The sequence below is a fragment of the Bos taurus genome, chromosome 6 (assembly GCF_002263795.3).
Source record: "Bos taurus isolate L1 Dominette 01449 registration number 42190680 breed Hereford chromosome 6, ARS-UCD2.0, whole genome shotgun sequence".
In the NCBI taxonomy this organism is placed as follows: domain Eukaryota; kingdom Metazoa; phylum Chordata; class Mammalia; order Artiodactyla; family Bovidae; genus Bos; species Bos taurus.
The window spans coordinates 58,270,135-58,284,200 of NC_037333.1; the positions used below are offsets into that span (position 1 = coordinate 58,270,135).

Consider the following 14,066-nt stretch of genomic DNA (forward strand, 5'->3'; position numbering starts at 1 on the left):
AATATCTGTGAGACACTGTTACTGTATTACATCATTTAGTCTTCACAGATTTCCGAGTTAGATTGTCACTATTGTCATTCTAACTGTAGAGATGAGGCCAGTGAGGCACGGAAAGGTTAAGTAACTTGCTCAAAAATAGTAAGTCAAATGAAACTGCATTTTTAAAAAACTAAAGTTTATATTAACACTTTCAGATTTACAAGAAAATTACAGAGATAATGTAGTGAGTTCCTATATATCCCACACCCAGTTTTCCGTATTATTTCCCTAACAGTTATTAACATGTTCGAATATGGTGCATCCATTACTGTTAACCAATATGATACATTATTATTAACTAAAGACCATACTTTATTCAGATTCCCTTAATGTCTAAATACCTAAAGTTCTTTTTCTGTTACAGGATCCCACCTAGGATACCGATTACATTTAATCATCGTATATCCTTAGGCTCCTCTAGACTGTGACAGTTTCTCAGACTTCCCTTGTTTTTGATGACCTTGGCAGTTTGGGGATTAGTGGTTAGGTATTTTGCAGAATGTCTTACTCAGTTGGGATTTGTCTGATACTTTTCTCATGATTAAACTGGCGTTATAAGTTTTAGGGAGGAAGACCACAAAGGTAAAGTGCCATTTTCATCACACCCAAATCAACGATAGATATCATCAATCTGACTTACAATTTTTGACCTTGGTCTCTTGGAAATAGCTGCATTTTGAACCCAAACCATTAACATGTAAATTTCATGCACAAATACCAGTAGGCAGTTCTCTGTGACTTTTCCTTTAATCACTGAGTTCACTTTGGATTAACATAATACTGATTCATTCTAACCAGTTTTACCTTCTCTCCTCAACTGATTTTCTCAGTGTTCAGTTCAGTTCAGTTCAGTCACTCAGTTGTGTCCGACTCTTTGCGACCCCATGAATCGCAGCCTGCCAGGCCTCCCTGTCCATCACCAACTCCCGGAGTTCACTCAGACCCACGTCCATCAAGTCGGTGATGCCATCTAGCCATGTCATCCTCTGTCGTCCCCTTCTCCTCCTGCCCCCATTCCCTCCCAGCATAGCCACCTCTGACTGATTTACAGGTATAATCTCTTGACAGCCATTTACCCACAGTCATCGGATCCATCGTATTCATTGCTTGCTATTCTATTTCAGCAGATATCCTTGAACTCTTCTGTTCCTTGGTCTGTTGATTTGCCTTTCTTTGACTCATCTTGAAAACATTTAGGCCCTTCTCCTCTCCCAGCAAGGGGTTATCTTCATAATATAGCATTTCTCAAGTGCTATCCCTTTTTTCTTGACCCTTTTTTTTTCTCATTAGATGAAGCATTCTTTATTTAATAGAGGTCTAGATTAGGACAGATCTTAATAGGAGCATAAATTTTAAACCCAAGAATTTATGTAGAACTAATTGAAAGTAACTAGCAGTGTCTCTTTCTGTTGTTGACCCTTTTTAATGTTATGTTTTTATGTCAAACATCTTCTTGTTTGAACTAGTCTATTAATTCTGATTCATTTTAAAATTAAAATCTTATACATCTCCACATGAAAAAAACCTTTGCTTCCAGAGATGGCAAAGAAGTTCTGCTATATTGTACCTATATCAAGAAAGGATGTATTGTAATGTCCTCCTCACACATAAGCCCAAGTCATGGATTCCCTTGACATAAGCTATAGAACCTTTCCCCAGAAAACCCTCTGTATGTGTGTGTCTGTATGTGCATGTATGTACACACACATATGTTAAATATTTCATACAGGGTTCAGTTCAGTTCAGTTGCTCAGTCGTGTCCAACTCTTTGTGACCCCATGAACTGCAGCATGCCAGGCCTCCCTGTCCATCACCAACTCCCGGAGTTTACCCATACTCATCTCCATTGAGTCGGTGATGCCATCCAACCATCTCATTCTGTCGTCCCCTTCTCTTCCTGCCCCCAATCTTTCCCAGCATCAGGGTCTTGTCAAATGAGTCAGCTCTTTGCGTCAGGTGGCCAAAATATTAGAGTTTCAGCTTCAACATCAGTCCTTCCAATGAACACCCAGGACTGATTTCCTTTAGGATGGACAAGTTGGATCTCCTTGCAGTCCAAGGGACTCTCAAGAGTCAAGGGATCTCCAACACCACAGTTCAAAAGCATCAATTCTTCAGCACTCAGCTTTCTTTCTAGTCCAATTCTCACAACCATACATGACCACTGGAAAAACCATGGCCTTGACTAGACAGACCTTTGTTGGCAAAGTAATGTCTCTGCTTCATAAATCCCCTAAAGCCTATCTTTACATTGTATCAATCAGGGTTCTTAGTTTTAAGCAACTGAAACTGACTGGCTGGTTTAAACAGAATAGAAATTTATTGGAATCATTAGTTCCCAAAAAGAATTAGCTTAGCAAAACGGCTAATGGGTTCTAGAGTTGCACAACTGACCTTTGTAAGTCCAAATTTTTAAGGCAGAGGAAACTTTTATGACACTTAACTGCTTATATGTTCATCCATTTGTAACTAGACAGTGGAGTTTTACATTTTTAGAATTGGATAAATTAGGCATGAAAAACAGTGATACAGACATACACACAATCGCTCATATGCACAAAGATGTATAATTTGGCCATTTAACTTTAGGGAGTATGTTAGTAGAGAATAGGCTAAGATGATGTAACAAAGATATTCAGAAATGTAGTGTCTCAAATAAAATAGAAGTTTATTTCTCTGTCATCTCACAAATGGGCAAATGGCTCAGGGCAGACAGGTAGTTCTGCTACCCAAGTTCCTTCAGAGACCTAGGTTCCTTCCATACTCTTTCTCCATCCCATAGGGCATTATTCTTTCTTTATGGTCAAAGCTTCCTAAGCTCTCTGTCCACATTCTAGCCTGTGGGATTGAGCAAGGAAAGAACAGGGAGGACATTAAGCTATTAACACAAATTACAGATATCAGTTCTGCGCATGTGCCATTGTTGAAAACCTAGTCACATGGCTGCAGTGAGTAGCTAAGGAGGTTCAGATGTGGTCTCTGCCTGGGTAGCCGTGTGTCCAGGTAAAACTCACTACTGTGGTGCATGTGAAGAATGGTTTGGGGATTATGATCAACAGGGTGCAAGAGGTGAAGACAGCTGGATAGAACTCTTCAGAATCCTTTTGATCTAACTTTTGATGAGTTTTTTTCGATATTGTGTACTTTTTTTTTTTACCATTGAGACATTAGCAAATAGAGATAAGCAGAAATGAAAAAATAAAAATCACTAATTACCCTACCACCTTGAAATACTATTAACAGTTTGAGAAAGTGTTCTTCCAGTATATTTTATACGAGTATAGAATAAAAATATGTTTTTAGAAGTGATTTCACTTTCACTTTTCACTTTCATGTATTGGAGAAGGAAATGGCAACCCACTCCAGTGTTCTTGCCTGGAGAATCCCAGGGAAGGGGGAGCCTGGTGGGCTGCCGTCTATGGGGTTGCACAGAGTCGGACACGACTGAAGTGACTTAGCAGCTGCAGCAGAATAAAATCTGAATTTCATTGTGCATACTGTTTTGCAACATTTTTGCCTTGACTTACTCCTTTCCCTATTTGGAACCAGTCTGTTGTTCCATGTCCAGTTCTAACTGTTGCTTCGTGACGTGCACACAGATTTCTCAGGAGGCAGGTCAGGTGGTCTGGTATTCCCATCTCTTTAACAATTTTCCACAGCTGCTTGTGATCCACACAGTCAAAGGCTTTGAAATAGTCAGTAAAGCAGAAGTAACATGTTTTTCTGGAACTCTCTTTTTTGATGATCCAACAGATGTTGGCAATTTGATCTATGGTTCCTCTACCTTTTCTAAAACCAGCTTGAACATCTGGAAGTTGACGGTTTACATACTGTTGAAGCCTGGGTTGGAGAATTTTGAGCATTACTTTGCTAGCGTGTGAGATGAGTTCAATTGTGTGGTAGTTTGAGCATTCTTTGGCATTGCCTTTCTTTGGGATTGGAATGAAAACTGACCGTTTCCAGTCCTGTGGCCACTGCTGAGTTTTCCAAATTTGCTGGAATACTGAGTGCTGCACTTTCACAGCATCATCTTTTAAGATTTGAAATAGCTCAACTGGAATCCCATCACTTCCACTAGCTTTGTTCATAGTGATGCTTCCTAAGGCCCGCTTGACTTCACATTCCAGGTGTCTGGCTCTAGGCGAGTGGTCACACCATCGCGATTATCTGGGTCATGAAGATCATTTTTGTACAATTCTTCTGTGTATTCTTGCCACCTCTTCTTAATATCTTCTGCTTCTGTTAGGTCCATACCATTTCTGTCCTTTATTGTGCTCATCTTTGCATGAAATGTTCCCTTGGTATCTCTGATTTTCTTGAAGAGATCTCTAGTCTTTCCCATTTTATTGTTTTCCTCTATTTCTTTGCCCTGATCATTAAGGAAGGCTTTCTTACCTCTCCTTGCTATTCTTTGGAACTCTGCATTCAGATGGGTATATCTTTCCTTTTTTCTTTTGCTTTTTGGTTCTCTTCTTTTCACAGCTATTTGTAAGACGTCCTCAGACAACCATTTTGCTTTTTTGCATTTCTTTGTCTTGAGGATGGTCTTGATCCCTGTTTCCTGTACAATGTCACGAAACTCCGTCCATAGTTCTTCAGGCACTCTGTTTTATCAGATCTAGTCCCTTTACTCTATTTCTCACTTCCACTGTATAATCTTAAGGGATTTGATTTAGATCATACCTTAATGGTCTAGTGGTTTTCCCTACTTTCTTCTATTTAAGTCTGAATTTGGCAATGAGGAGTTGATGATCCGAGCCATGTCAGCTCCTGGTCTTGTTTTTGCTGACTATATAGAGCTTCTCCTTGTTCGTCTGCAAAGAATGTATAATCAGTCTGATTTTGGTATTGACCATCTGGTGATGTCCATGTGTAGAGTATTCTCTTGTGTTGTTAGAAGAGTAGAGTGTATTTGCTATGACCAGTGCGTTCTCTTGGCAAAACTATTAGCCTTTGCCCTGCTTCATTCTGTACTCCAAGGCCAAATTTGCTTGTCATTCCAGGTGTTTCTTGACTTACTACTTTTGCATTCCAGTCCCCTATAATGAAAAGGACATCTTTTTTGGGTGTTAGTTCTAGAAGGTCTCGTAGGTCTTCATAGAACTGTTCAACATCAGCTTCTTCAGCATTAACTGGTTGGGGCATAGACTTGGATTACCATGATATTGAATGGTTTGCCTTGGAAATGAACAGAGATCATTCTGTCGTTTTTGAGATTGCATCCAAGTACTGCATTTTGGACTCTTGTTGACTATGATGGCTACTCATGGCATCTGGTCCCATCACTTGATGGCAAATAGATGGGGAAACAGTGACATTTTATTCTTGGGGGCTCCAAAATCACTGCAGATGGTGACTGCAGCCATGAAATTAAAAGACACTTGCCCTTTGGAAGAAAAGTTATGACCAACCTAGACAGCATATTAAAAAGCATAGATATTATTTTGCCAACAAAGGTCCGTCTAGACAAAGCTATGGTTTTTTTACGTAGTCATGTATGGATGTGAGAATTGGACTAGAAAGAAAGCTGAGCACAAAGAACTGATGCTTTTCAACTGTGGTGTTGGAAAAGACTCTTGAGAGTCCCTTGGACTGCAAGGAGATCCAACCAGTCAATCCTAAAAGAAATCAGTCCTGAATATTCATTGGAAGGACTGATGTTGAAGCTTAAACTCCAATACTTTGACCACCTGATGTGAAAAACTGACTCATTGGAAAAGACCCTGATGCTGGGAAAGATTGAAAGCAGGAGGAGAAGGGGACAATAGAGAATGAGTTGGTTCGATGGCATCACCAACTCAATGGACATGAGTTTGAGTAGGCTCTGGGAGTTGGTGATGGACAGGGAGGCCTGGCGTGCTGCAATCCATGGGGTCGCAAAGAGTCAGACGTGACTGAGCTACTGAACTGAACTGAGCTGAAACATAAAATTAGGGGCTTTCCAGATGGCTCAGTGGTAAAGAATCCTCCTGCCAAGCTGGAAATGTGGGTTTGATCCATGGGTTGGAAAAATCCCTTGGAGAAGGAAATGGCAACCAACTCCAGTATTCTTGCCTGGGAAATCCCATGGGGCCGCAAAAAGTCAGACACAACTTAGCGACTAAACAACAACAAAATTAGGTCACAAAAGGCAGAAACCCTACTCAAACTGACACGCAAAAACTAAAGTTTTTGATTCACAGAAGTAAATAAAAGCTCAACTTGTGATGAATCCAAATACTCAAATAATGCCAGAAATCCTTTTTTTCCTCCCTTTCTAGATTCTCTTTTCCTCTGTAATGGCATTTCCTCATGCAGGCTATCTGTGTGGTAACAAAAAGCCGCTAGCAGCTCCAAGCTTACTTTTTATCAGCTTAGCCTCCTCAGTGGAAAGAGAGTGACTCTTTTCCAAGAACATCAACAAACAACTTGAAACTGATTCTCTCTGGCCTTGTTTGGCTCTCATATCCACCCAACATGACACTCCTATTGGCCAGGCCTTGGTCCCTTGCTCACCTCTGCCCAGTGGGAGGAGTCACCTCTGCCCAATCCCTGAGAGCTGAGGTAGGGAATGTGTGGTTTCCCAAAAGGGAGAGATGGATCTGTCACTGTAAGAAAGAATCCTGGATAGGCAAAGGCAATACCCAGTGAAACAACCTGCTATGGCATTAAATCTTCTTCTGTATCTTTTTAAATGGCCGAATCATTCTATGCACAGACAAAACTTGTGGTTATTTAACCAATATTTCCCTGTTGGAAACAACCTGTGATAAGCCCCTCTCCTCTACACCCCTTAGCTAGATCTCTGCATACAGATGACTATTTCCTCTAGATAAAGCTCCAAGGGAGTGCACATTTTTTAGGGTTTTTGATCTGTATTCTCAGTCATTTCAGGAACATCGAGTGTGTACATACTCCTTCAGTCACGTCCCACTCTTTGTGACCCCATGAAATGTAGCCCCACCAGGCTTCTCCATCCATGGGATTTTCAAGGCAAGAACACTGGAGTGGGTTGCCATGCTCTCCTCCAGGGGATCTTCCCAACACAGGGATCGAACCTGCATTTCCTATGGTTCCTGAATTGCAGGTGGATTCTTTACCCACTGAACCACCTGGGAAGCCCTTCAGGGGTGTTAACTATTTTAATTCTCAGCAGCATTGCATGAGAGTGCCCCCTGGCTCTTCTCCTTCACACTGATTATTGTTTTAGAAGTTTTGATTCTTATATAAACAACATTTAACTCTCTTCCCTACAGATATTCTGGCCACAGGACCAGCAGAGAATGCCTTAAATTAAAAAACATTTCTCTTGAGAAGGGAAGAGGTGAAGGTCGTCTTTTTCTTCGCCTCTTGTCATTTCCTCTGTATGCACCTCGCCTTGTCCTCACCTTAAAAGAGATGACTCCAGTTCCTCTTCCTCGTTACTCATCTCAACTCCCAAGTTACTCATCTAAACCCTTAGAGTTTCAGTAATCAGATCTCACCTGTTACTTGTTGCCTTTCCAGACACTAGCCCATACTGATCTTTCCTTTCTTTGTATTCTGATACCAGTTACATTCCAATTGGGAATGTACAAGATGATTTGTTGGAAGCATGGTAAAATATGGATAATTGGAATGTGTTTATTTACATTTTATCGTTTAAATCTCTATTTTTTGTTTTATAAATAATTGTATGATGATATATGTATATCTTTTATAAACTCAAATGTCTATTGGGGCACATGCTTAAAAGTATACTGTAAAGGATATGCATAAAAATTCTTTTAGAGACTGCTACCCTATACTAAGCAATTTACATTCTTATTTTACATTTGTGACTTTGAATATGTGCAAAAGATGCCAAAAGATTCATGATATAATCATTTGCACTTCGGCAAAGCCATGAAATCTGAATGCCGAAAGCTGAGGCAGGTGGCCAGGAGTAAATCACTTAGCTAGGGAGTGAGCCAGACAGACCATGAATAGAGTTTCAGTGCAGCTTTGTTTTCTACTCAAAATCATGTAGTGTATAATCCTTGGGAAGTGATTCTTAAAACTTCTTTTGAAAAAATTACCCCATTAAGAAAGCCTAATGCAAGTACTTCCCTTGTGGTCCACTGACAAAGACTCAGCTCTCAGTGCAAGGGGCCCGGGTTCCATCCCTGGTCAGGGAACTAGATCCCACATGCCACGACTAAAATTCCCTCGTGCTACAGCTAAGACGCAGCATAATAAATAAATACAAAAAAAAAAGAAAGCCTAATGTAAGTTCTGGTGATGAAAGTGAAGAAATCGAAATAATTTGTAATAAGAGGTAGTTTTGGCTGAGGTGCATACTGTGTGTGTGCACACATGGGGAATCTGAAGAATTGCGAGTGATTATTGTTGCTATTTACTTTCTTTCTACTTCATAAAACTCAGCTCCTCAAATTCCAAGTCCTTTCACTGAAAAAGAAAATTGTATCTTCTTTGCATCCCCACAGTTTTAACAACTGGCACAGTGCTTCATCTTAAATAGTTTGGTGACTTGATTTGTTTGATACTTGCCTCTTTTCTATGTTTAGGCATTTTTCTGACTTACAAATTCATTGCCTACTGCAGAGGAACAGTAAGCTAGAAATTAAATGTTTCCCTGTGACCTGGAAATATCCAGCAATATAGAGTTCATTATTCTATATTGAATGTCTGTTATAAAAGATTTGAATGCTCTCATGATGCTGTTCTTTGAAATATGACTTACCATCTTAGTAACATCAAAGAAATAAAACTAAGGGGAAATGTTAGATATTTTCCTCTGTTACCATGCAGAGATCAAGTAGAACTCACAGACAGATGTGTTTTAAATGCTCCATAAATAGCCTATTCCCAGATCTTTATATTATGGGTTAGGATGTCCACTGGGTGTGTTAAGTCAGTTCAGTCACTCAGTCATGTCTGACTGCGACCCCATGTACTGCAGCACACCAGCGTTCCCTGTTCATCACCAACTCCTGGAGCCTACTCAAACTCCTGTCCATCGCATCAGTGATGCCATCCAATCATCTCATCCTCTGTCCTCCCTTTTTCCTCCCGCCTTCAATCTTTCCCAGCATTAGGGTCTTTTCGAGTGAGTCAGTTCTTCACATCAGGTGGCCAAAGTATTGGAGTTTCAGCTCAGCATCAGCTTCAGCATTCCTTCCAATGAATATTCAGGACTGATTTCCTTTAGGATTGACTGGTTGGATCTCCTTGCAGTCCAAGGGACTCTCAAGAGTCTTCTCCAACATCACAGTTCAAAAGCATCAATTCTTCGGCACTCAGCTTTCTTTAAACGTCATTTTAATCAAGAATTAGGAAATTTAGTTATAAAAATAATGCTAGGGATCATTTTTTAGGAAGGCAACCAAAGGAACAACAGTGTGTAAGACAAAAGACTGAGATTACAGGTCTTTCCATTGGCCTTTGAAAAGCGAGGCTCTGCTATGAGTTGATTTACCTTGAGTGTATATTTATTCTCTGCTAGGGCTATGCATTCATTACTTCATTTAATAATCTTCCCATGAAGGATCCTCTAAAAGAAAGTATTATGTATTACTTATCTGTATTGCTGTTGGAAGTAAAACTTAGAGAACTTAAATACTTGTCCAGATACATGGTGACAGAGTCAAATCAGCACTATGCAATAGAAAGCAATTTCTGCAATGACAGAAATGTTCTATATCTGCACTGTCCAATCTGGCAGCCACTAGCCCCATGGGGCTACTTGAGCATTTGAAATATGATTGGGTCAACTAAGTAAGTGAATTTTATCTTAATTAAAATAGCCACATGGGGCTAGTAGCTACTGTATTGGACAGCACAGCTCTAGAACCTCCCTAAAATACTCTTAATCATACACCATACCTCTCCAGTTCACATCTTCAAACCAAAGCACATAATAGGAATAATACTGACACTATAAACTACACAGACCCACAGTATTAAAAACATTTGATTAGCCAGAGATAGAGATGTTATCTCTACACATAGAAACCTAAGAGACTCCTTTTCTCTCATACCTAGCTGCTGCTGCTGCTGCTAAGTTGCTTCAGTTGTGTCTGACTCTGTGCGACCCCAGAGACGGCAGCCCACTAGGCTCCTCTGTCCCTGGGATTCTCCAGGCAAGAATACTAGAGTGGGTTGCCATTTCCTTCTCCAATGCATGAAAGTGAAAAGTGAAAGTGAAGTCGTTCAGTCGTGCCCGACTCTTAGCAACCCCATGGACTGGAGCCTACCAGGCTACTCCGTCCATGGGATTTTCCAGGCAAGAGTACTGGAGTGGGGTGCCATTGTAAGGGGCAGTAACACAGTAGTAGACTTCTGTCTATGATCTTTAATTCTAGTGTCCTCTTGTTAAATTATCCTCCTTCATTTTGTGCTATCATTCTCCCTTCAAACCTTTAGCCTTTGCACTTACTGATACTTAGGGCAGAGGTTAGCAAAAATTTCCATTCCTTTGTGAGTGGTTTGACCAACATTCTGAATGCCTTCAGGTCCTGGCTTTGTATCCAGCTGCCTATATGTCCTTTGTTGATCGCTTTGTGCTGTTCTGAGCCTCAAAATTTTCTCATCTGCAGAGTAAAGGGGTTGAATTAAATGACCACATAGGTTCTTTCTAGATACAAAGATTCTGTATATAATGGTTCTAATGGCTAGGGTTCTGTAGTTGTATGGATATGCAGTAAATTCTTTTTTAAGTAAATTCTTAGATTATTAAAATTGTATGTACAAAACCCCAAATTTCCTCGAACAAAAAATGTTGGAAATGTGTGCAGCTTTTCATGTGTGATTAGCCCTGTTCCTTCCTCTTTCATGTTCCTTTTGTGAATGGATGGCTTCAGTCTTCCACAGACACAAATCAGAAGCCTGTACTTCTTTTGATCCTTCATCTGAAGCAGTGGGAATGATTGCTATACCCAGAAATCTCTGAATTAATTGTCACATTGAATAATATGTTCAACACATCATTGAAATGGCATTTTTAACACATGATAGCAAATGAAGGCTTGAAAGCAAATTAAGTTAAAAATGTTATTTTAGAAGCACCAATAGTTGTTTGTTAATGTGTATGTATTTAAACAATTTTAATGTTTTACCATTATGCTCATTTTGAAAATAACAGGTATTAAGTTCTACTAGTTCATTTAAAATATTCAAAGAAATTCAGTTTACACGTTTGAAGTATCTATTACATATATCAGTGTTTTGAATCTGTACATTCATCACATGCTGACTTATATAATGTATGCATCTCTTCTCTGAAGTATATCGATGGCCTTTAATCCATGATGTGTTAGGATCACCTATAGGGCTTTGAAAAATACAATGTTCAGGTCTCACTTCAGACCTGCTGAATCAATTGTAAGGAATGAGACCTTGAACACAAAAGCTGAAATGCTTTCCAGATTATCCTGATTCATGTCTCAGATTGAAGAACTAAAAACCTTGAAAGTTCTTAACAAGAAAAGAGATGGCCCCTTTATTAATTGGACTTACACCAACATCAAAGCTAGCCTGTAATAACTTAGTGATGTTAGTATTATAAAGTTCTGTTGTTCTTTCAGAATTAAACATTAAAGTGTGTTTTGATGATGGCAATTAATCACTCAAAAAACACTCAGCTAATTCATTGTCCAGTATAAGAAATGTGATGCAAAATATAGGAGCACCCCCCCCCTACTTTACTTCATATGTTCTTATTCTTGAAAGAATTTGGGCTTATAAAAGCAGATGTTCAGAGACTTCCCTGGCAGTCCATTGGTTAAGATTCCACACTTCCATTGCAGGGGATCAGAACCAAGACCCCGCGTGCCATGCTGTGCTGTCACACACACACACAGAATTAGGTATTCTAATCTTCCATCATCCTTAGATCTCTAGTCTTCATAATCATTTGTCAGTATTTTGACAATAGAAAACAACATTTTATTGAGAAATATTTTAAATCTTCAAATTGGTACTCATTAAAATCAACTATTTGTTTTTGCTTATATTACATTTTACCCTAGATTTTAAAATAGTTTCTAATTCTCATGTATTTATGTAGGCAACATACAGTTATACAATACTCTATATGTTCTTATACTAATGATCTTAAATGTAAAGTTGAGTATTGTATATACTAGGTTTCCCAAGTCATTACACCAGTAATATTCATAGTGTGTAATATATACTTTGTAGATAATCTATATTTTGCTTCTATTATCATTATTCACAGTTATCCTCTAAGAACATTCTCTAGGACCCATGTTTGTATGGCATTGAAACTGCGATGGGCTGGGAGGGGCTTTAGGTAGAGATATTTATTATTCATGGCCCTCCTAACTTTCAAAACTGATACATCTGAATCAACATGAGAATTCTTACGAGTAGAATCTGTATATATAATCCTAGTTATAAACACTTGTGTATATTTTGCCTCTTCCTCCATGTAAGTCCTCCGTCCTCATGGTTAGAGAAAGAAAGAATGGGAGATACACACCTGCTCTTGGCCATTTTAGCTGGGAGGTGACACAGTTCATTTCCGTTATAAGACCACACCCATCTGCAAGAAAAGCTGGGAATGCAGTCTAGCTATATTCTAGGAGAAAAAGGGTTTTGGTGAACCCACAGATTTCTCTGCAACAGCCCTATTTCTGCCATGATCAAACTCTCCGACTTTTGGCAAAGCAGTTAATCTCCTTGGCTTCAGTTCCCTTTATTATAAAAGAGTCAAAGACTTTGATAAGGTTATTAGATATTTATATTAAGAAAGTTCTCTTAAGATATAGCGAGGCTTGATTCAACAATGCATTTATCAGAATCATAATATCCTTAAAAGTAGATCTGATGAGAAATGAGAACTAAGTTATGGCCTAGTTGGTGGTTTTGTGGTTAACTGCATAACCATGGGATGTTGATTACTTGATTCAGGTAATCTTGGAGAAGGGATCTTAGGGGGAGGGAGGAAAGGGGTGGATTTAGGATTTCATTCTTAGTCTCAACCTTTTTACTTTTTCCATCAGTAAATCATAATGAAAATATTGAACTCATACTCTTCACATTATAATTTGGAAATTTCAAATAATTTTTAGATACTATCTAAAATTCTTTGGATTAGACCGTCAAATTTTTTTAATTTGTAATCTAAGTTATAGGTTACCCAGGCTTTTGAAGACTGACCAGAAAATCAAATGAATTATTTACAATACTCTGTTTATGACCATATACTTTGTATTGTAAACAGTTGTCTTACAAATGAACTGTGAAACATAACCCATTTTTAAATAAAGGATGGCTTGAATTTATATCTGCAAAATAGTTTAATTGCTTTCCTGCCTTCAAAAAGTGATCTCTTATACCCTTAAATATAATGTCGGAGCTATGGCTGTCTGTATGAATATAGTTTGGCGCTTCTTCAGCAGAGATGTCATATTGACCAGAGAAGAGATCTCCAGGACAGGCAAAGAATATGTGTTATATAGCTGTTGGCTAGAAGGTACCACATTTACTCACAGTGTTTGTAAGACACACAGATGATTTGATCTATCACTGATTTTAAAAGGCAAAAATGATAGATGATTACACATTAATGTTGACTGGTATTATTACTTCTGTTACATTTGAAGGTTTTAAAAGGACTTAATAGGAAAGATATTTTTAATGTGTTCATAACATTTCAAAACGTGTTCTGTTTCTTTTCAGGACTTCCAATAGTAGTCAGACGTTATCATCCTGCCATACTATGGAGCCATGTTCATCAGATGAATTCTTCCAAGCCCTTAATCATGCTGAACAAACATTCAAAAAGATGGAAAACTATTTGAGACACAAACAGTTATGTGATGTAATTTTAGTTGCTGGTGATCGCAGAATTCCAGCTCACAGGTAATTGTTTTCTAAATTTCTATATGTGTGAAATACTTCCTTGATCATTTAGTAATGTATGTTGAGGTAACTTGTTCTAATTGATTATTCAGTGGAGTGTTTTGGCAAAGGGGTATATTTCATGGACTTTCTGCAAAGAAAGCAGTGCATATGAAATTATTACACACTATGTGCTCAGTCGC

The 14,066-nt window shown here is 38.7% G+C and overlaps 1 protein-coding gene across 5 annotated transcripts in view; it reads left to right on the forward strand.

Moving 5' to 3' along the window:
- The window catches only part of KLHL5 (kelch like family member 5), a 95,817-nt gene that overhangs the window by 28,646 nt on the left and 53,105 nt on the right, over nt 1–14,066 (forward strand). For all 5 annotated transcript variants that reach the window (XM_005207901.5, XM_005207900.5, XM_059887859.1 and 2 more), the window contains one exon: nt 13,702–13,884. In XM_005207901.5, the coding sequence (XP_005207958.1) occupies nt 13,742–13,884 (143 nt within the window). In that variant the 5' untranslated portion in view covers nt 13,702–13,741. The remainder of the gene's footprint in view (nt 1–13,701; nt 13,885–14,066) is intronic.